The sequence below is a fragment of the Phaethon aethereus genome (assembly GCF_964289735.1).
Source record: "Phaethon aethereus genome assembly, chromosome: 16".
Lineage (NCBI taxonomy): Eukaryota > Metazoa > Chordata > Aves > Phaethontiformes > Phaethontidae > Phaethon > Phaethon aethereus.
The window spans coordinates 10,636,186-10,657,847 of record NC_138592.1 but is presented as its reverse complement, the minus strand read 5'-3'; the positions used below and the strand labels follow the sequence as shown (position 1 = coordinate 10,657,847).

General features: G+C 52.0%; 2 protein-coding genes across 2 annotated transcripts; one reads left to right on the top strand and one right to left on the bottom strand.

Annotated features, from left to right (window-relative positions):
* Positions 1-690: 690 nt before the first annotated feature.
* TP53RK (TP53 regulating kinase) lies at positions 691-2,139 on the bottom strand (the record flags this gene model as incomplete). The annotated part of the gene is made up of 2 exons (XM_082007285.1): positions 691-1,169; positions 1,704-2,139. The coding sequence occupies 2 exons, from the start codon at positions 2,137-2,139 to the stop codon at positions 691-693; spliced, it is 915 nt and encodes a 304-aa protein (XP_081863411.1).
* A 6,011-nt stretch (positions 2,140-8,150) lies between these two features.
* On the top strand, positions 8,151-14,273 carry SLC2A10 (solute carrier family 2 member 10; the record flags this gene model as incomplete). Its single annotated transcript, XM_082007166.1, has 5 exons — positions 8,151-8,154; positions 10,289-11,647; positions 12,700-12,822; positions 13,413-13,548; positions 14,177-14,273. 5 exons carry the CDS (start codon positions 8,151-8,153, stop codon positions 14,271-14,273), a joined length of 1,719 nt encoding a protein of 572 aa, XP_081863292.1.
* Between the last annotated feature and the right edge of the window lie 7,389 nt (positions 14,274-21,662).

The following is a 21,662-nucleotide window of genomic DNA, read 5'->3' as shown; positions in this document are numbered from 1 at the left end:
CCTCTTATAAGCTCCCAAAACCAGAAATTTGCAGCAGACTACTTGCTTGAAGTGGAAGTTTCTCAGCAGAAAACTGTTCTTGATTAACAATTTTTGTTTTGCTTAAGGAAAGACTATTCACTGAAAGTTAAAAAAGCCGAAATTACTACCGGAGGAACATGAACCTATCTTATGTGTAGTGCTGCATTTCAGCATTGACCATGTCCTGGAATTCAGTCCTCCTAAGAATTTTCAGGGTATGTAGAGACATTTATAATGGATTCAAACACTGTTTTGTAAAGTCTTCTAAGAAAAATAACACATTTGTTTTCCTTAATTACTTTTTGTAGATGCTCTGGTATCCCCAGGCCCCTCCTTCCTCCCACAAATCCATGGTCCATAGGCTGAGGAAGATCACTCAGTATGACTTTAACCACATAAAGAATAGTGTGAGTGGAATGACACTGAACTACCTTTTAGAAGAAATATTTAACATTTAGGAAAGAAGTGACCTTTAATCATCTCTCTCTTGTCTGTGCTCACATCTCACAATTACTTTGATTACGACACTTACACTCATTCAAAATTTATTTATTTGAAGACACAGTTATCAAAATAGTGATCTGTAAAATAAAACCAACTGGAAAGATAAATATCCATGTTTGCAGAACCTAAGTAGTAATATTTCTCCACCTCTAAGCCTGCTCTCTTCTACCCAATCATGGATCTCTTCCTTCCCCTTAGTCGTACTTCATCCAGCCTTTTGATCACAGGACCAGATTTTTTAGATGTAGCTGCATAGGTCTTTAGCAGAGCTTTAAACATAGTTTCAGTATCTGGATGAGTACTAAGGAAGGCCTTTTCCAGAACATACAAATCGACGCCTTTATCCTCTGGAAGACCTGAAATAAAACTGAGTCCAAAGTCTATCAGCACCAAGTCCAGCTTGTCTGTGGGTGGTCGCAGAAGTATATTGGAAGTTGTAAGATCGCCGTGTATAAGATCTTCATCGTGCATTCTTGCTAACAGCTCACCCATCTTCTCGGCTAAGACAAGGAGGCTACTGGTATCATTTCCACTCTGTTGTACAGAATTAATATGATCTTGAGCAGTAGTTGAGCCTACAATATCTTCAAGATATATGGAGTTAGTGGCATAATCCACAAAATAGACCACTGGAGCTGAAATTCCTGTTAAAAAAAAAAAAAGAACTAGAATTAAATGCTAGCTGTTAATTTACAGGATTTTCCAACTTTAGCAACAAAACACAACCAATACAAACCTTAATCAGAAATGCCAGTTGAGATCACCCCCAGCCACTACATGCCACATCTAGGAATGCTCCCCGCCAACACCCCACTCCCAACCCATCCACGCAGAACCTGCCTCCCGCCTTAAGCAGCTCGAGCTTGGTAAGAGGATCAGCCCCTCCTGGGGCGAGACTCCCTGGAAAAAGGCACGTAGGGGCTTTCTGGTCAAGGACCGACTGCGTTTTAGGGGGGCACCCTGAAAAAGTAGGGCAGGTCGTCCCAGGGTAAGAAACGACCTGCATCCTTCAGGATGAAGCAGGAAGGCCGTCAAACGTCTGTTATTTGCTCTGAGCAACGCGGAGAGCCGGGAGGTGCCGGTGAGCACAGAGTGGTGCCTGTCCTGTCAGGGCAGCCTCGTCTCACGCTGCCCCGGCCCGGCCCGGCCCGGCCCGGCCCCGCCGCCCCCGGGCCCACCTGCGCGCCGGCACCGCAGCAGTGACCGCGCCTCCTGCGCCGTGCGCCGCCGGCTCAGCCGCTCCTCCAGCGCCGGGTGGCGGTACCGCTTCGGGATGCGGAGCTTGGCCACGGCCGCCCGCCCGAGGAACAGCCCCCGGTAAACATGCGCCTCGGCGCCCTGCTGCACCAGCTGCAGCCCCGGCAGCGGCGGCGGCGGCGGCGCCTCGGCCTCGGCCTCGGCCTCGACCATCACAGGGCCCGCGGCGCCCTCCTCGGCCTCATCCATCGCAGGGCCCGCGGGCCCCGCCTCGCCCATCGCAGGGCCCGCGGGCCCCGCCTCGCCCATCGCAGGGCCCGCGGGCCCCGGCTCGTCCATCGCAGGGCCCGCGGCCCCGGCCCCGGCCTCAGCCATGCCAGAGCGCGCACCGCCCGCCTCCGCCGCAGCCGCCGCCATCACAGGGCTCCACCGCCACACAGCGCATGCGTGTCGCGCCTCCACTTCGGCAATCTTCGGTAGCCCTGCCGGAAACGTACGAACTCCCCAAGCTCCACCTTCCCTGCCCCCTCTGGTACCGCTTCCCGGCGCCCTCGTTATAACGCGCCCTGTGTCCCACTTCTTCGTCTTGCTTTTCCCAGTGCTGTCTCTCCCCAAACCCCTCTTTGTGCTTCCTCCCATAAGTCTTGCTGCCTTCTGCCTGCCTCTGCCCTGCTGGGGGATACTGAGTGGCTGTGGGATGGGAGGACTTGTGCCTGAGCCTTCCCCAGCCCCAGCCGGGCTGTTTTCCCGTGTTTCTGCCACTGCGGGAGTGGGACCCGCGGCTGCCCCAAGGTCTTCAAGTGAGCTGCTGAGTTGTGCACCTTCCCAAGATGGCAAGGTGTTGTGGCTCCCCTGACACCCTCCCAGTACTACCACGGAGCCGCCTGCCAGGGCATCACCCCTGTGACTCCACCACCAGAACTTCACCACGGTGACTCCACCACTGGGGCATCACCACTAGGATGCTCCACCACTGGGGTATCACCACTGGGGCATCAGCACTAGGACTGCACTAGTGGGGCATCACCACCAGGACATCACCACCAGAGCTCTACCACTGGCTCTTGGCACTTCATGTGCCAAAAGCCTTTGCTGGAGCCCGTGCAGATCCACTGCTGCTGCCCAGTTCGTGGCTGGGGAGGAGAAGGGGTTTGCCTGTGGGCTGCAGGGGATCACCAGCCTGCAACAAGGCATGGTGTGACCTCAGGTCCCCATGCTGGGCAGCACTAAAGCGTCTGCCCCAGGGGCTGGCACAGGCCACTCATGCGGTGAGTTGGGTGACTCCCCTTTCCCCGAGCAGCCAAGCCTCACATCTCCTTGTTAGTAAAAGATGGACAAACGTCATTACCTTGGGAGCAGTATTTGGGTTTTTATGGCATGCTGAAAACCCACTACTCTACTGGGTGATCTGCATGCATGGCAATTTATGTTCCTCAGAAGATGCAAGAGACTTCAGCCCAGTCCATGTAAGCACGTTTTCAATTGTTGCCTTTGGAGGTGCCACAAGTCCATTTTGTCCTTGTTTCCTCATCCACAACATTTGTTTCCTTTTCAGAACATTTATATTTTATTAACACATTCCATACAGCTTACTTGTCATTGCATGGTGGGATCATGCCTGGCAAATATTTATCTTGCTTCAGTAACAATTTTTAAATAACCTTCCCAAGTTTTCAATGATATGGGTAATCCATCCCACAATTCTGCCGACTCGTGGCATCCTCCTTCAGCTGCCCTCGCCGTGGCAGGGCTGCAGGAGCCCGACAGCTCGGCCAGGGACAGGCATACGTTCCTGGGCTCTGTGGCTGGAATTTATAAATGCCACAAACAATCATATAAACAAAGAGGTTTTCCCCTGTTGTGGGCAGATTTTATCTAAGCATCCGTGCACAGTCCCCACAGGCATACATATATAACCTATGAGCAAGTGCACAGAGATGCCCTCGATTTGTTATTCTGGCAAATGTGACGGTCTTCTCATGCTGGCCAAAAACATCCTCCAGAGCTTTCAAAATACAAAAGAAAATATTTTTGCTCTATTTTTCCCATTACTTTATTTATTTTAATTTTATCTTCTGTGTGATTTCATTTATTCTTTTCTCTTTGAATGCAATAAACAGTTGACATAGCCCTTGGAAACCACCTAGAGCCATTTACAATATTTATGGTATCACCCAGTATTTTTATTGGAATATTGAATCACCCCAGAGAATTGCACTGAAGCCACAGACTCTCTGGTAAATTGTTTAATTATGTAACTTTGTTCTCCTGGTGACAAGCATTTGTAAACTCTCCTTTTACAAACAATGTAATTGAGTTAGAAATTGCAGTGTGGCAAACCAAGCTAATGGAAACCAAGGCAGATCCCATGGGCTCTCCCTCCGCTGTCCTGCCAATCCCTGGGCATTGGGCAGGCTGCAGCGCTGCGGGCAGCTCTTCCCTGACCCCCAGCTTAATTAAGGATGGAGGCTGCCATCCTCAGAGCTGGACAGACTGGAAAAGGGCTGAATTTGGGCTACATCAGGGCTCAAGTGGCTCCTTACGCCCAGCTCTGAGGCTCTGAGGTTGGCTCCGAAGTTGTGTTCTCAACCTGCACAGCACGGGCACAGGGATCAACCCTCCTGTGTGTGAATTCACAGCTCTGACTCCCATCGCAGCTCAGAATTACAGATCTTGGCCAAGTCCCCCAGCAAGAGGATGCTACAGGCAGGGCAGGCTGTAGGGACCAGCCACCCAACGGAGGGGCACAGGGATGCAGGGATACAGGGGAGCACCCTGGGTTGCCACAGGCTGCCATGCTGGAGGCATCCCTAAAATGTGCAGGAAACAGGAGCGATGGGGTGACCACCAGTACTGACCAGCATTGCCAGCGAACCCCCAGGGGTAGGATAACATCAAAGAAAGGCATGTAGCTTGGCGTCATAAGGAGAAAGCTCTCTGGGCTACAAACGAGCATGCAATAAATGCAGGTGCCTGGCAAGCTGGCTCCATCCCAGCCAGCTGTAACACTGGTGCCTCCTCATGGGTTATAATTTTCATCAATAACTGAGTTGAGTTTGGTCAGTTTGGTCCCCTGAATCCCCTCCTGAGGGTCAATCGCAATTAGGGAAAATATGCTCGAGTGTGTGATGAGCATTGCTGAACACCGTGTCTTCCTTTTTCCGGGATGAACTTCTTTCTCCTCATGTATTTGTATTTTAATTTGTCATTTTAAAGCCTTTTTTAGCTGCTCCAGTCCAGAGGTAGAGAGTAACGTTTTCAGTAATCACAGCCAGGTTGTGTTACCAAACACAGGCTGCCGTTTCAAACACTGAGCTCTTCAGGAAGCACATTCCTGGGCTCAGTTGTTCGGCTGCAAAGCAGGAACGTGCCCTCACGCGCCGCCAAGACCAGCAGCCAAGAGCGAGATAAGGATCAGATGGAGAAATGGCACTGCCAAGACACACAGTCTCGGGAGGAGGAGGAAAGCATCGCAGGAGGGAGCAAGGCTAGAAATATGCCGGCAGACATGAAGCGTGAGCCAGTCCTGGTGGATCCGATCCCTCCAGACTTTCTCATGTGGAGCTTAGGGACAAAGCCACTGACTTCAACAGGCCCAGCTACAAGTGCTATGATAAGAAAGATGTACTTTAAAAACCACAAAGGAAGATTTTTTTTTCCCCAAATTATCCCTGCTGTACATCATAGCAGGTTTTCACCTTTTTTTTTCAGAGGACCCCAGCCACATGCAGCGGCTGCGTTTCTGTACATACTGATGTCATCTTTTTGGCCACCTTTTGTAAACATACCATAAGGCTCTGCCTATACTCCCTAGGACCTTGCCTCCTTGCTGTCTGTGCTAATAATATTTATTGCCCTGCCAGACAACAGGAAGCCTCCAGAAAATGGTGGCGTGGCAGATAAACAAATGCTGAGTGACCATGGAGAAAAATATCATTTCTTCCTTTTTACACTGAAATCATTTGAGAAGGAAGGAATTGTTCTGGCGACTTGCAGATCATGTGGCTAAGAGTGGGTTTGCCCAGCGGCTGCTGAGGACTGTAGGTTGCCGCTGGCTCTCTGCCTGGAGTGGTGGGGAATCATGTATGGGCAACATCTCCCCAGCTCATAACACAACTCACCCAAAATGTAAAGGCGTGAGCTCCGAGGAGAAGCTGCAGGGGCCAAAGATCAGGTGCAAGATCACACTGCATATCCAGCACACCCCTGTGTTCCCAAAACTTGGAACCAACACAGAGCTGTAGTACCTGCTCGCCACCGCGAACTGGCCTCATATGCAGGGTCTTGGGGAAGAGAGAAAATTGCAGTCATTTCTCCCTCTGAGTGTCATGAGAGGTGGTTGTGTTTTCAGAGCTGTTTAAACTGCTTTAATATGAATTGCCAATCCTATTGAAAAGTTGCTTCCAGGAACACCATTGGTTTCTGCAGGCTGGTGTTTGTGTTTGAAGCCATTCTCCACCGAGTGTGTGATCCCTGCGCAGCTGCCAGTTTGTATCAGATACGAGGTTTTAGAAGAGGTATTTTTACATACTGAATTTCCATTGAAATTAGAGCATATGAATGGGAAGCATTTATTTAATCTATAAACCCAGTAGATGACTTGAAACACTTTTGATATTCACTATGACTTTGAGAAGAAACAAAACCAAAATCTTTGATCAGCTGCTGCCCATGTTGCAGGCCAGATATCCCACAGACTAAAGCTGAAAGGATATGCATGATCCAGTATTGCTCATCTCAAGCATCCTAAAACTATGAGTTCAAGCACAAAAACAGTTGGTGCCACTGGTCTGCAGAGCAGAGACAGGACATGCATCCCCCTACTTAGAAGAATAATGATTCTTTAAATATTTCTCTTAAATGCCCCATTAAGTTAACATGTGGAATGACTGGAAAAGCTGTTTCAAAAAAATATCACGTGTTCCTCATTCTTTACCCAACCTGTTTACTTTCGCCTGTGTCAAAGGGGTGTGCCTGCAACCACAGGCACGATGGTCACTGATGCAGACCTTCCCCAACCTGATCTTGTACCGTGGCAAAAAGCTTCACCAGTATGGGCTCCACAGAGCGCTGGGCTGGAGCTCCTGTTGTTATACCTGTGTGATTAAATGAAATATTACCTGCAGTCACATCCCGGCTCGCAATGCAGGTTTATGGTCGTTTGCACTTACCCTCCAGCGGTGGTCCCTGTTGCATGGCTCTGGGAAAGCTGTGCAAGCCCACCCCCAAGCCTGGGACAGCACATCTTCCCTGCACTGGTCCCCACACCCACTGGGTTACAGCAAACTTCTGAACATCACGCGTGCTTCACTGCACACACACGTACTTCACCGCAGCGCAGCCCGCCCAGCAGCTGCAGTTGGCATGAACGGCACAGAGGAAGAATAACTGCATAGTGTTAAAGAGTTTTGAAAGCACTTCTAGGCATATCAAGTTTTGCAAAATCCTTGTTTTACAAACTGGACTTTGGGATACACGAACTTACCCTGAGAGTCAGAAAAAGATCTTGCATCCAAATGCAAGTCCCAGTGTCTTTTATGCAGTAGCCAGAAGGAAGGTTTCTGTTCCACTGAGCAGAAAAAGAATGTTAATTGCAAGGAAAGTTGAATACAGAAAGCTTCGCCTAATGGAGCACTGTGCAGAGGGAAGGAGATAAGCTCGACAGACTGATCCTTTCTTTCCCACAGAAGAGAAAGGTAAGACTGCAAATTCAGTCATGTTGCTCTTTTTTTCTTTTTAGCTTTGAAATGGTCACTCCTTTCCTAGCAGGCTTTCCTTGGCTTTGCAACGGAGCTACCTAAAATGTAATAAACTGTCAGTCTCTTCTGGGCTTTCTAGAGGCTTTCTAGTCGAGAGGAGCGAAGCTCTGCATTGGAGAGGGTCTGCATTCAGCGAGCAGAGGAGATTCCTACTCCTGGCTCAAGTGAGCTGGACTGGGGACGGAGCGGTCATTCCAGCAACCTAAGCCATGCCCTGCCACCTCCTCGTTTCCAGCGCAATTAGCAATATACCCCTCGGAAAACGTCCCCCGCCGCCCTGCGCGGGCAAACTTGGGCCGCACGGAGCGGTCACACGCCCAACCCCGCGTTACGGTGCGGCCAGCGGCACCGCGTCCCGCCAGGCTCATCCATCACCCCGCAGTTCCGCTCCCTCTCCCCGGCCCTCTGCATCAGCTCCCCAGGGCGGTACCGGCACCTCGAGAGGCACATCCCGGCACCGGGACACCCCCGGACACCCCCCCCTCGGCCCCGGGCTCCCCGAGGGGCGGGCAGGGCGACTACAAGCCCCAGGCTGCCCGGCCGGGAGGCAGGACGGGAGCGACGTGGCGCTGCGCGGCCCCGCTCCGGCCGCCGGACCCCGCTCCGCCCCGCTCCGCCCCGCTCCGCGCCCGCCGCCGCGGAGCGCCGGGGGCTCTGCCCCGCCGCGCCATGGGTGAGTGCCGGCCGGGCGGGGGGCGCGGGGGCGGCGGTAGCGGCGGCGGGCGGGGGCGCGGGAGGGAGGAACGGGCGCGTCCAGCCCCAGGGAAAAGTTTTCCAGAAGAAAACCCAAAAAAAGAAGTTTCCAACTTTTTTTCTAAAGGCTGGGACGGCATCTCTCTCCTCCCGCACCCAGCTCCTTTCTTCCCGTTTCCCTTGGCGCTCCCAGCAGCGAGCACAGCAAACAGGGAGACCAGTCGTTTCCCGCGGGCCATCCCGGAGCCCCCTCGCGGGGGGGCTGCGTGCGGGGCAGAGCGCGGCAGCGGCGGGAGCAGCGCGGCCTGGCGGGGGCGGCGGCGCGGGCCGAGGGGGCTGCAGCGGCTGCGGAGCCGGGCCGGTCTCGGCCGGGGCCGCGGCCACCGCTGCGGCACGGCCCTGTGACCAGAGCTTGGCACGGGCGGGGAGTCGCCTGGCGCGGCTCCTCGGGAGACGCACCAAACTTTCTGTCTTCACGTCAAGATCCGAAGCGTCCTCGCGCTCCCCGACTGCCTCAGAGTAGGATGTGCGCAAAGCTGGATTTCAGTCCGAGTTCACAAACTCTTACCGCCCATCGGGTGAACAAGAAATACGGCAAAAACCCGGTGCAATCGGCTGTGGTATTTACAGCGGGGCTGTCTGTGTCTAATTGAGTTTGTGGCTTGCAACTAATGGCATGCCCACTTTATACAAAGCTTTTTGTTCCCAGTGAGCAAATATTTTTTCTGATTATCTGCATAACATGTGTACAAGGAGTGATAAAAGCAGTGCAGGTAGCCACACAGAGCGTGGTGGGACAGACTGGCGTGTAGCTGGGACGGTATAAGTAACACAAAGGAAACACAGAGGGTTACAGAATAAATACAAATATAAATATAGCCGTCGCTGAGAAATAACCTTTATTGCTAGCTGTAATTAAAGGCCGAATGGAGACACTTCCTATTAAACACAGCTTGTGAGGGGGGAAAAAGCCCTAAGGCAGGATGAGGACAGTTTTCCATGGTCTGGTGGTTGTGTTCACATTCTTTCCACATACAGTCTACTGAAACTGTGAGTATTTCTAATTAAACAAACCCAATGTGAGAATACAGATAGTATGTGCTAGAAATCAGCACAAACTTTTAAGCTAATGCACTTTACCCATGTCTCCAAAACTGTAACTGTCACTGTCACTGCTGTTCCCCATCTGCACTGGCTCTCATGCCGTGTGCAGTCCCCCCTGCCGTAACATGACTGATGGTTCACACATGGTCACCCTTTCATCCTCTCCCTGGGGTGAGAAGCATGTGCAGCAAGCACCTCGTTTTTTTAGGGTTGGTTGGGGTGGGTTGGTTGGTTTGGGTTTGGTTTGCTTTTGCTGTTGTTTTTTCTTACTTTAACTAAACTTACATGCTCAGCTATAGGGGAAAGGCAAGGTCGAAGAATCACTTCTTGTAGTGGGGGCAGGCAACAGTGAGCTTTTTAGCTCATGATGAAGTTTGTCCTGTAGTCCTGGACCAGCTTGAGAAGGTTGTGCCTGGCGTGGGAATCCTGGGCGCTATGTGCCATAGAAGGAGAGATGAGGAAATCAGGGCCACCCCCACAAAGTCATGCTGAGAGTGCAAGATTAACTAGGAGAAATAATTTTTTGCGAGCAGCGTTTTTAACGACGAGGTAGGGAGTGAGAATGCAGAGCCTGCAGTGAGAGCTGATGGTGCCACATGCACTGAAACTTGAAACTGGTAACGTAGAACAATTCAGAACCAGAAAGCAGAAGCTGTGTTTCCTGCCCAGAAAAGGTTTTGTAATTAGAATCACAGGAGACCACAGAGGATCCCCCTATACAACTCCAGGCAGTGCAAATCACTGTCCTCCGCTACAAGTCTTAACTTTCTTAACAAAGTCCTGTTTTCACAGTTCTGCACCCCAAATGAGTGCCTCTGCAGTTAGTGGAAGTGTGTGCAGGCCTGGTAGGTTGTGTGACTATCTGCAAGTACCTCTCTGCACATGACGTAGTGACCTGTGGGGAAATTCAGCATCGTGGCTTTGCAGATGGAGAACTTTAGCTGTCCTGGGAGACCTTGTTCCAACTTCTGTCAGAAAACTGAACCTAGCATTGCCTGCTTGTTTTCCAGGTCGTGCACTGCTGGTCCTCCTCTTGTCTGCAACGGTCTCTCTCCTGGGTGGGCTGATATTTGGATACGAGCTGGGGATTATCTCCGGTGCACTGCTGCAGTTGCAGATAGACTTTCACCTCAGCTGCTTCAAGCAAGAAGTTCTCGTGAGCGCCCTCCTTATCGGAGCTCTCCTCGCCTCTCTGGTTGGGGGGATCCTCATTGACCGCCATGGACGGAGGAGAGCAATCTTGGTCAGCAACTTGGTCCTGTTGGTTGGCAGCCTTATTCTCACATTGGCGAGGTCATTTATTGGGCTGGTCATTGGGCGCATGACCGTGGGCTTTGCCATCTCTGTCTCATCCATGGCCTGCTGCATATATGTCTCAGAAATGGTGGCTGCCCATCAGCGAGGGCTGTTGGTGTCTCTCTATGAAGCGGGCATCACAGTAGGCATCCTCCTGTCCTATGCGCTGAATTACATCTTTGCGGACGTGGATGAGGGATGGAGGTACATGTTTGGACTGGCCATTGCCCCGACAGCCATGCAGTTCCTCAGCATCCTCTTTCTCCCAGTGAACCCCGTTAGATTAAGCTTGTGGGACTCAGACAGCCAGAAGGGCCTCATTCAGTTGCAGAACAGTGAGGACAGAGCAGCAGCAAAGCGGGAGCCCTATAAGGAGAAGCATTACTCATTTCTTGACCTTTTCAGGACCAGAGACAACATGAGAAGGCGGACTCTGGTGGGCCTGGGACTGGTGCTCTTCCAGCAATTCACTGGGCAGCCCAATGTGCTGGGCTACGCTTCCAAAATCTTCCACTCAGTGGGGTTCCAGAGCAACTCCTCGGCGATCCTGGCCTCCGTTGGGCTGGGGGCAATAAAGGTGGTGGCCACGCTTGTCGCGATGGCCTTTGCAGACAAGGCTGGCAGGAGAGTGCTACTCGTGGCTGGCTGCGTGGTGATGGCCATTTCTGTCACCACCATCGGCCTCACCAGCCGCATTGCTCCGCTGGCCGTGGCCAGGGACTGCAAGGCAGCCGCAGACCCCAATTCATCCCACAGCCTCACCCAGCACCCCCTGACGCTCGTGTCACCCATCCCACCAGCATCAGGTGCTGTCAAAAGTCAGGCAGGCCCTGGTTTTCCTGCCATGAGGAGCCTTACAAAAGTTTTTGTCAGTACTCAAAGCAGAGAGGTTGTTCCTGATTCTTCCCTCACTCAGAAAAGGGGCTTGGTAGGTCTGTCCAAAAAAGAGACAGCGGAAAGCACAAGCCCTCCTTTCGGTGGTGCTCCCTGGGCAGAACATAGGGTGTTGAATTGGATTACGCTGCTGAGCATGATGGCTTTCGTAAGTGCCTTCTCAATTGGATTTGGACCAAGTAAGTATGGTGTTTATATATCCTTGCACTAACGCAGAGAATAAAACTAGGGCTGATCTTTACACTCTGCTTGAAACGTTCATTATGCATCTGCTTTACCAAGCAACTCAGTGTCTGGGAACTGGAAATAATGTCCCCTTCTGCCCACTGAACCATTTTCTAGCATTGCAGGTCTGTCAGCTATAGGGCTGGTACAGCAGTAGAATAACTTTCTCTTCCATGGTATCACTACCCTTGTAATAGGTTTTTTTTTTCTGTAAAGCTCATTGCAAAATCAGAGCATCCCACAAGCACTACCTAATCTTCCTAGCACCCTGGTGAGGCTGAAAATAGAGGGCTGAGGACAGAAGGACTGAGGGGCTTCTGCTGTGTGATAAAGAAAGTCAGTGCAGAACTGGAACCAGAACTTCTTTGAAAGTTTTGCAGTATCAGTTGGTCTTTTTCTGAAATCATTATTTATTCATCAGATGAGAATAGAGATTAGTTCTTGCTTCCATGTGAGGTCTACTGTTTTTTGGAATTTATCGCTTTAAATGCCTTGACGGGAGAAAACAGCATCTGATGTAAAAAAAGACATAAATGAGCAAGTATCATGGGTTTGACAGTCACCCTGTAAGTTATTTCAAGCAAAATAAGCTTGGGATAAGAGAGACTACTTTAAGATATATATTGCTTTAGCTCTGATTTTAGCCCAAAGGCAACATTGTCTCCTTAATTCTACCCCTTCCTCATTTCTTTACAAAGAGCACATCCTGACAGCAGATATGCCAGAACTTTTCCATCTCCTGTGAGTGTAATGACCAGCTCCCCTGCTTTCTCCTTTGCCCCCCGGGCCTGTCCATTGGTATTTCATTCCTCCGTGGAGTGCTAACGTGGGAGTTTTGAAGTGGTGTGCTGTGACCCGACTCTGAGATCGATGAATGTTTGACAGCACCAGCAGCGGGTGCTGGGTGAAGCCAGAGTTTAAAACCCCTGCTGAAATCTTCCTTGCCCATTTCCCAAATAAATTGCTGAACCCCTACAACTGTCTTTCTGATCTTTAATCCGTGCAGTGACCTGGCTGGTCCTCAGTGAGATCTACCCTGCTGGGATAAGAGGAAGAGCCTTTGCCTTCTGTAACAGCTTTAACTGGGCTGCTAATTTACTGATCAGCCTCTCCTTCCTGGACCTTATTGGTAAGTGGCCGTCCCCCATCCCTCCTGTCTCCCACAGCTGGTTAGGGAAGGTGGCTACCACAAGCCATTTGGAGATTAAGTGGCATTTTGAACCCCGGGGACTTGACACTGGAATAGGCGTGACCCTGATGCCTCCAAGACGAGAAAAATTGGCACCAGCAACACTGGCCTGAGCCCCTCTGCCACTCATTTCATAAAAATCATCCATCCCCCACGGGCCTATGGTATACTGCTGCAGTATCAGGAAACCATGGAGTTCGCAGCTTTCACGCCGGTGGCTTTACAAGATTTCTTTCTAGCAGAGCTCTTGGCTGAGGCACTCAGCAGGCACTGCTGGCCCCGGGGGCTCGGCTGCCACCTTCCCTCTGCCGTGCTAGGGCAGAGCCTGGTGTGAACCATCCTTCTCCTTTGCCTATTCCCGGTCCAGGCCTTGCAGATAAGGAGCTTTCCTGCCCTTTGGAGGGCTTCCCAAATTAAAATGTCCCAGTCAGGCACCAATGACCACTTTGCAATAAGAAACCAGCTTACTTTGTATCCCATGATGCGACCTACCTCCAATGGACCCTTCATGCTCTTGAATCTCTCTGCAGATGCCATTGGTTTCTCTTGGATGTTTCTTCTCTATGGACTGATGGGCGTGATGGCTGTTATATTCATTTACCTCTTCGTTCCGGAAACAAAAGGACAGTCCTTAGAGGAGATAGACCGGCAGTTCTCCAGGAAACGGTACGTGTGCTGTTGTACCAGCGTGCGTGCTGGCGTTGGGTGCTTCCCACCAGCGGTCCCTGAGGACTGTGGCACGGGGCAGTTCAGGGCGGTTGCAAAGTCTGGCCAGTGCCTCTGAGAATATCTCAGGTTTGTGCAGGCCTGTGGGACGGAGTGTGATTGCTGCAGCGTGGTTCATCAGCAGGTCGCTGCACTGAGCCTTGCGGCCATGCTGCTGGAGGGCACTAGTGACACTCGGGAGGAAAAGGGCTAAAAACCAGGGCTTGTGGGTGCGGGGAGGAGAGCAGGACCAGAGCATGGCACAGGCAGGTCAGGACTGCAGGGTCCTTAGAATAATCCTGGACTGATCCTTGTCCTCTGGGGCAGAGACACCTCCTGGCGTACCACAGGCTCCCACCTGGTGATTTCCATGCAAAGCCTGTGATGGGCGAGGGAAGGTGGAGCGGTGTGTGTGCCCTTCTGGTTGTGGAGGAGGTGGCAGGGCAAGGATCGCTGGAGCAGAGGGAGGTTGTGCAGCCGCACGATGACAAGGGCCGGAGCAGACCCCCCGTGGCGGGGTGGCCAGGGAGGGCTAAGTGCTGCTCCCGGCGAGCAGCTGCTGCAGCTGACCGTCGCCATTGCCCGGCAGGGTGTGGGAAGGAAACGTGTTGAAGCAGAGACGTGGAAGAGGAGCAAGCTGCACACACGCCCAGTACCAGAGAGTGGAGCACGCCAGCGGCACGTGAAACCAGTGACACTCCTGCAGCATCGCCCTGAGGAGAGGAGCAGGCTGTGCCATCCAGACAGTTCTTTTCCATGGCCTTTAACTGGTGACCTCTGCTCAGAGATGGTTCTCACCGCAGCGCCTTAGGTCTTGGGTCAATAGCTGTCCTTTGAGGATCGTAGGTCCCAGGCAGGGAACATGCCCTTCCTTTGATATCTTTTCTTTTTCATGGGTTGTATCTCCTATCATTTAAGAGATTAATTGTTTTGTGTGCAGAAATTAAAGCACGACTTGCTGACAATGCTTTCCATCTGTGCAGATCATTTGTGAGCAAGGTGTATTTTTTAGTTCTTTGAAATACTTGATGTTTTACAGCGGGGACAGCAGTGCAGGAGGAATATGTCAAGCACTCAGCAGCGTGCATTAATATTGTCCCGCTTTGTCTATGTAGGAGCCTGGAGTCTGAGATGGGAGCTAATGCAGGTGAACACCCTGTTTCAGTGGAGGCAGAATGAGTGCTAGCTCACGGGCTGCTATTTCCCACAGTGTCAAGGCCCCACAGCTCACCTGCCTCATCACCCAGGGCCCACGCTAAATGAGCGTCGAAGTACATCTCACTCGTGTTTTGTACACAGGGGCTGCTTTGCATTCATGGCCAGGGTTTGCATGTACAAAAATGCGTGCAATATTCTGGTGCCTTTTGCAAGTTTTCCACCTCTTAAAATTGCACATTCTTTGATTAATTCACCCCTCCTCCTGACACATATAAACTATAAAAACCCACTCTACTAACACCACCCTCACTCCCCAAACCTTGTGAGAAAGGAGGAGCTAATATCCTGCTGAGCAGCCATCCTTGCCTCTTTTGAACGAAGTCCCAAAGTTTGGGGTTTTCCACTGAAAATGCAAGTCCTTGGGGACCAGTGACTACTACACTGAGCCACCTGGTTGGCACCACAGGGACAAACCAAAGGATGTGGCCATGTCACTCAAACCCCTGTCTCAAAGAGAAGCCACAAAAACACTGGAAAATGATCTGTGCTAGGCTCAGTCCACAGCTGTGAGGTGGCTGCAATGGAAGTGCTTTTCCCACTGAGCGATGGTGGTCACCCATGACTACCTTCGCCCACCTCGGCCTCCCCGCTGCACCTCTGCTGCAGCTGGAATTTGGTGTTTCTGAAGTCCCTCGTTGCACTGCAGATGCTGTCACCTCAAGGCACACAAGGACACCTGTAAGACAGAAAACTGATGCTCCTTTCCTGAAAAAAAGCCTATGAATACCGAGCTGTACCAGGAGTAACTCTGATTTTCTGGGGGGGGAAAAAAGCATCAGTGCTGCCCTAGGAGTTAAAGTTGGCCTCCAGGTTATGGCTGCAGACTGTGGCCGTTGGTAACAGGGTCGTGTGTTCATCAGAGGATCCCTGGCCAAGAGGGCTGGGGGGCGGAGGGGGGATGCTTGCATGCACCCCTACATATCTGGTTGGAGGGAGGGCACGGCGAAGGGGCAGCAGGGCTCAGCAGCAGTTTTTCTTTAGGGGCTGTGACCATTTACCGCCGCCCCCAGCCGGGGGGCACCCCGCCGGCTGCCCGGCGCCGGGAGCGGGCGCGGGGGCCGCGGGTGCAGCGCGCCGGGCCTGCCGCGAGGGGACACCCCGGCACCGCGGCACCGCCCCGGCCCGCAGCGGCAGCTCTGCCCCGGCCCTGCTGCACCCCTCGCCGCGGGTGCGCCCCGGCACTGCTGTGTCACCCTTTGGGGGGCGCGGGCAGGCGGGCAGACACCCACCCCCGCCGACCAAAATCTCAGCCCACCTCACCCCTCGGACACAGCGTCTGAGTCAGAGGGACCCCCCGCCTCACAGAGCGGGGGTGCCGCTGCCCCCCCGTGCCGTGCCCCTGGGCTTGATGGGGCCCGTGAAGGAGGGAGGTGGGAACGGGAATTCAGGGGCACCGCGGCATGGGGGTGGCAGGCTGCTGGGGCTGCCCTGGGGGGCGAGGGGAAGGCAATGGGGGCCCTTGGACCTCATAAGAGGATGGAGTGGGCTTGGGTCAGGGGGCTGGCTGCTGGGGCAGCAAGCAGGGCTGGCTGGGTTGAGGGAGGGCAAGCTGGCTCTGGGGGCAGCAAGCAGGACCGCTGACAGTGCCAGGCGCTGTGGGTGAGCGTACAGAGAGCTGTAAGTTAGCCTGTGGTAAGGGGGCTTAACAAGCCCTGGGTGAGTCTTTGCTGTTCCCTTCAGAGAAACATAATGCAACGTTCCAAACCCAACAGCTTCTGCCCATGAGGCAGGAGGAATCTGCAAGGGGCTGCCCAGCTCATCACACAGAGCGCACCGTGGTTGTACAGAGTGCGAGCCTGGGGGATGCTGCAGAGCAGAGTCCCACCTCCGTCCTGTACCCCTTGTGATGAGGGGGGTACGCACCAGGGAAGGGGTCCCTGCTGGGAAAACTGCTCCCAACCTGCCGTCTGGTGCCACGGGGACCGGCTCCTCCATCGCAGCAGAGCGTGGCTGGTGAAACTGAGGAATGGGAAGGCTATAGCCAACTGTTTAAATGAGAAGCTGAAGGAAAGTCAGTGGGTGTAGAAATTCAGACTTGCACCCCTGGTGAGGAGGATGTGGCCACTACCCAGGGAAAGAGCAGCGGGGAAATAAATGGTGCAGCTGCAATCAATAAGGTGAGTTTGACCACGTGTATTGCTGGCAGACCCACAGGAATATTATTAAGCAACAAAGCAAGGGCAAAACTTAAGGGTGCTTCTGTCTCTATAGGAGAAGCTTAAAAATAAAATAACATAATGCCAGGCTTTCCCATTGCCCGGAATGACAACCCCAGCATTACTACAGATTTCCTGAGAAAGGAAATCCCAGATGCCAATAGGAAAAATATAGAGCCAAGGCTGTGTTACTGACCTCTGATCAGGATAAAGGTAACGATCAGCAAATATAAAATGAGATTAGAGAAGCTAGTCAGCTCAGTGATCTACCAGGGAGGAAAAAAGTACTTTTGGATACAATAATGAGTCTCCTGGATCAAGCAGTGCTGGAAGCGGCTGCTCTGGGTTTGATGGGGCATGGTGCACAGGACCTGCTTCACAAGGTGTTTGTGGGAGAGCTGCTCTCTGCTAGTGACCACAAAACAACCAATTTAGTTCTGTAGTGGGAGAGAGCACACCAAATAAATCCAGTGTGTGGCTCGGCAATTTCAAGAAAGGGAACTATTTAAAAATAAGGTGATTAGTCAATAACAACAAAACAAAAAGGAACAGACAGAAAGCAAGCAGCCTGCAAGCAGTCTGGAGGCGATTAAAAAATGCTCCATTAAAACCCAAGTAAAACATGTGCCACAACTCAAAAAGAACTAAGAGGTCCTAAAAAACACCCTGCCTGACTCACTGCTAAGGTTAAAGAGGTATCACAGGGAGAAGGTCAGCATTTTAAAAGTGGAAAGGTTTCCCACATGAGGAGAAAAGGAAAAAACATAAAACATAGCAAGTAAAGTGTAGACAGAAAATTAAAAGAGCTAAAAAAGAGCATGAAGATTTCCTTTCAAATTTTTTTTTTTTAAAGTTTCTTTAAATATATCAGAAGTAAGCAGCTGGCTAGGGAGCCATTGCTCAATATAAAGGTGCAATAGAACCAGGGAGGATAAGGCATGACAAGGCAGCTTAGGCACGACTTTGTGTCGGTCTTCACCGCGGCAGGTATTTGGGAGATCCTCACACTCAGTTCATTCTTTGTAGCCTGTAAGTTAGAGGAATTAGATCAATGTGACTTTACAAATGGCTACTCTATCAGAGGACTGGCAGGTTGCTAAAGCAGCTCCCACCTACAAACCAGGCTCTGGAAGGGGAGCCTGGGAGCTAGAGGCGGGTGCCTGCTCCGTCCCTGCTGGGCTGGTCGGGTCTGCACCAGCAGCAAGCACACGGGCAGACAGGCGGGTGGGAAAGAGCCAGCAGACACGGCTGCCGGAGGGGGAAATCCTGCCTTGCCGGTGTGCTGGGACGCCAGGAAAATACCGGCATGCACAGGTATTAGGGACAGGGAAAACCCACAGGCAGAGCAGATGGATGTTTTCACAAACATTTTGGCAAAGTTATTTTTAAAAATTCACATAGCCATGGGGTTAAAACAAGGATCCTTTTATAGATTGAAACCTAGTTAAAAGATATTTCTGTCTTGTAAGTAGCAAAGAGCAGGGTTTAACAGACAGTTTTTAGGGGGCTGCCCAAGAACCTCTGCTGGGTCCGGTTTTATTCAGCACCTTCATTTGGCATTGGGAAGGGATGGACAGCAAAACCTCCAGGTTTGTGGATGATGCTAAGCTCTCTGGGGAACTAAAATGCTTTGCCACTGACAAAGGGCTCCAGAAGAACCTTGCAAAAGTGAGCGAGCAAGCAGAAAGGCTGCCGGGATGGATGTGCCAGGGAAAGCTGCAGTCTGGTGCCAGAGGCCTCTGAAAGCTGTCTGGGCTTAGCATGGGTTGGAGGAGTCCTCAACCGGGTGACCTACCTCCCTCCATCATTGTCTAACTGGACAAACGTGTCCCCGCTCTAAATTTGTGAGCCATTAACGTAGCAACAGGCTGTTTCTCTTTTTCTCTCCCCTGAGGCTGAGACCTCATAAGACTAGAGGATACAGAAATGCTTGAGGCAGTGATAAATCTTCTTTAGTGGGCTTTTATTTCCTTTTCTTTCACAATATTTTCTTTAGTTTCCTAGCCAAATTTTTTCTAAGGAAAGATTTCTGACTTCCTTTGAGCCACAGCTCAACATCTGTCCACATTGGGGGCTGAAGTAATACACTGTTAAGGGGTTTTGATGTCAAGCCCAAAACCCCACCAGGGATTTATGCAGCTCTCCCCTTTCCTCCCTCCTCCTCTTCAAACAGCCTTTCATTTGCTCTCACTAATTGTGCTGTCATGCTTTTCTTTTTTCCCCCCAGTTGTGCAGACAGCCTTTCACGCAGACAGGTTTCGGTGACAGATGCCTGTGCCACGAGCTTTCCGAGGAGGTGGGTTGCGCTGCAGAGCGTGCGCATCGTCCGAATGTGCCGAGCCGCGCTGAAATTATCCAGGCACCCATCCAGCCGGGGGACGGATTAGGGAGCGGCTTCCCTGCCCCCCTCCCCGAGTTGCTGCTGGATAATCGCTGCCGGTCGGGAGAGCCCCGCCAGCCCCAGCCCACCCACAGGCACCACTTGCTGCTCTAAGTGGGCAGGAAAAGGTTAGCTGAGCATCTCTTGGAAAAAAGGAAGGGGAGAGTCTTCAGGAGGACAGGTCAGGGACAACAGATACTGCAAAGCCCCGTGTCCCAGGGGAGGTGGCTGCAGGTGAGAGGAGCACAGCCGGGATGGGGAGGAGTGCACAGAGCCCCTCGGGGCTGCGGCCCCTTCCTCGGGCATGCGCAGCGGGAGTCCTGCGGGTGGCTGCGAAGACCAATGCTCTCGACTTGCATGAAATTGTGTGACAGGGCTCAGCCCTGGGGACTGTGTAAATCAACCTGCTCAAATGGAAATATGCTCTCAGTCCTTGTCAACAAAAGAACACCACTGTTGAGCAGCTACCAGATCTGAAGGTGTCCGGGACACCACCAGAAGTTAATCCTGGAGAGCCTGAACGCTTGAATTTCCTCAAAGTTGTGTTTGTGCCCAGGGAAGACTTTGTCCTTGGCAGGAAGGCTGGGATATGCACATCTCGAGTTCATAGATGATCCTTATCCTGTTATCTCTGATTTCCAGCTCTTCTTTTGGTCAGAGGATAGGGACAGTGAGGGGCTAACCCTGATTATCAGCCAGCTCACAGAGCGCTCCTCAGAGGGAGCTGAGTGCCCAATTTGGGGACCTCGGCAGACCTGCCTGGGTCCCCTGCTGCCCCTTTCCCCACGGGGTGCCTGTTGGATGCTGCTGTTGGCAGGAGGAAGCCTGGCAGCTCTGCGCCCCTCCTGGTGCTCCCCGGGTCCCCATCTCCTCCCCGCTGCAAAGGAGATAGATAGCAGCAAAAGCCACTGGGGTCTGTGCTAAGGGGTCAATACTATGCCAGAGCCAGAGAGGGAAGTGAACTAGATGTTTACCCCTTTTTTATCCAATTAGATTTTTTTTCTTGTGTTTTAAATGCTTGTGTGAAAAGATTGCCAAGAGAGATAGAGAAGCATTTTATCTGTCCCAGGGTCTGCAGACCTGCACAGGGACGGGCGGGGAGGTAGCAGGGTCAGGGGCACTCACACCAACACAGTGCTGAATTGCAGGAGGTTTTAAGTGAAGTTACAGTGCACAGTCATGGTGGACTTTTTAAAAGCACTGACAAGCCACCCCCACACGCCCGACACTTACGTGTGCCCCTGTAGTGTGCCATAGCCAAAATCTGAATGACGTAAGAAGTAAGTACAAATCTTGGCTTGCTGTTGCTGGTCCAGACTTAAGCAAGCAGCTTGTATACAGGCGCTGTGAAGTTTGAGGGGCCGCGTGTACCATCACGGAGCCCTCAAGCTCCAGCCCTGGTAACGTGATCGAGGGGACGGACTGAAAGAGAGGGAAGTGTCAGTCCCCGCTGCAAATGCTCCCACAGCTCTGCAGAGAAATGTGGGCGTGGGGGTCCACGTCACTCCTGTACTTGTGAAGGCAGCAAGCTCAAGGACTGGATCCTGCTTAGTCTCTGCTTGGGGGGATACTGGGCTGGATGAAAGGAGCCAGGATACATGAAATATGATAACTGGAAAAAATACAAACCAGAAGATGGGCTGTTTAATGCACTGCAGATCCAGCAAAACAACCAGAGCCGAACAAAAAACATTCCTCGTATAGGAACAAAGATACCGGCTCGATCCAGGGAGAACCTGGAAGGAGAAGGGTGTGCTGAGCCGTGTTTTGCTGTTGTGTGTCTCCAGGCACTGCGGGGATCAGACCCAAGCCCAACATGCGGCGGGGGCTTTCTCCTTTCACTGTCTCTCTCCCGTCCTTTCCAAAGTGGTCCTTCCAGCACATGCACCTCCAAGCTCCCCAGGTTCAGTGTCTATGTCCTGCATCCCTTGTTCTTCCTGCTCTACCTGGCCTTCTCACTGCTTCTGCCTCTGGCCTCTGCTCCCCCAGCCCTGAGGTCTTCCCTCTGCATTTGAAATAGCAGAAGGAGAGTTGCTGTCACTTTTAGTAATAGGAGTAAAGCAGGGACAGAAAAGTAAGGTCTCTCCAAACACCACTATGCTGATGGTCTGCAAAAGGAGTTGCTCTGACAGGTCATCCACCTAGGAAAGCCTGTTGTACGTACGGAGACAAGATACCTTGGGATGGGCTGGGAGTGAGAGCTGAGGTGCAGTACTGGGCAACACAGAAACCACCACTCTGTCCCTGGGATTCCCCCAACAAATACAGCCTCTGGATAAGCAGGAATCACATTATTACCTTTACTGGGGAGCTTCTCCAGT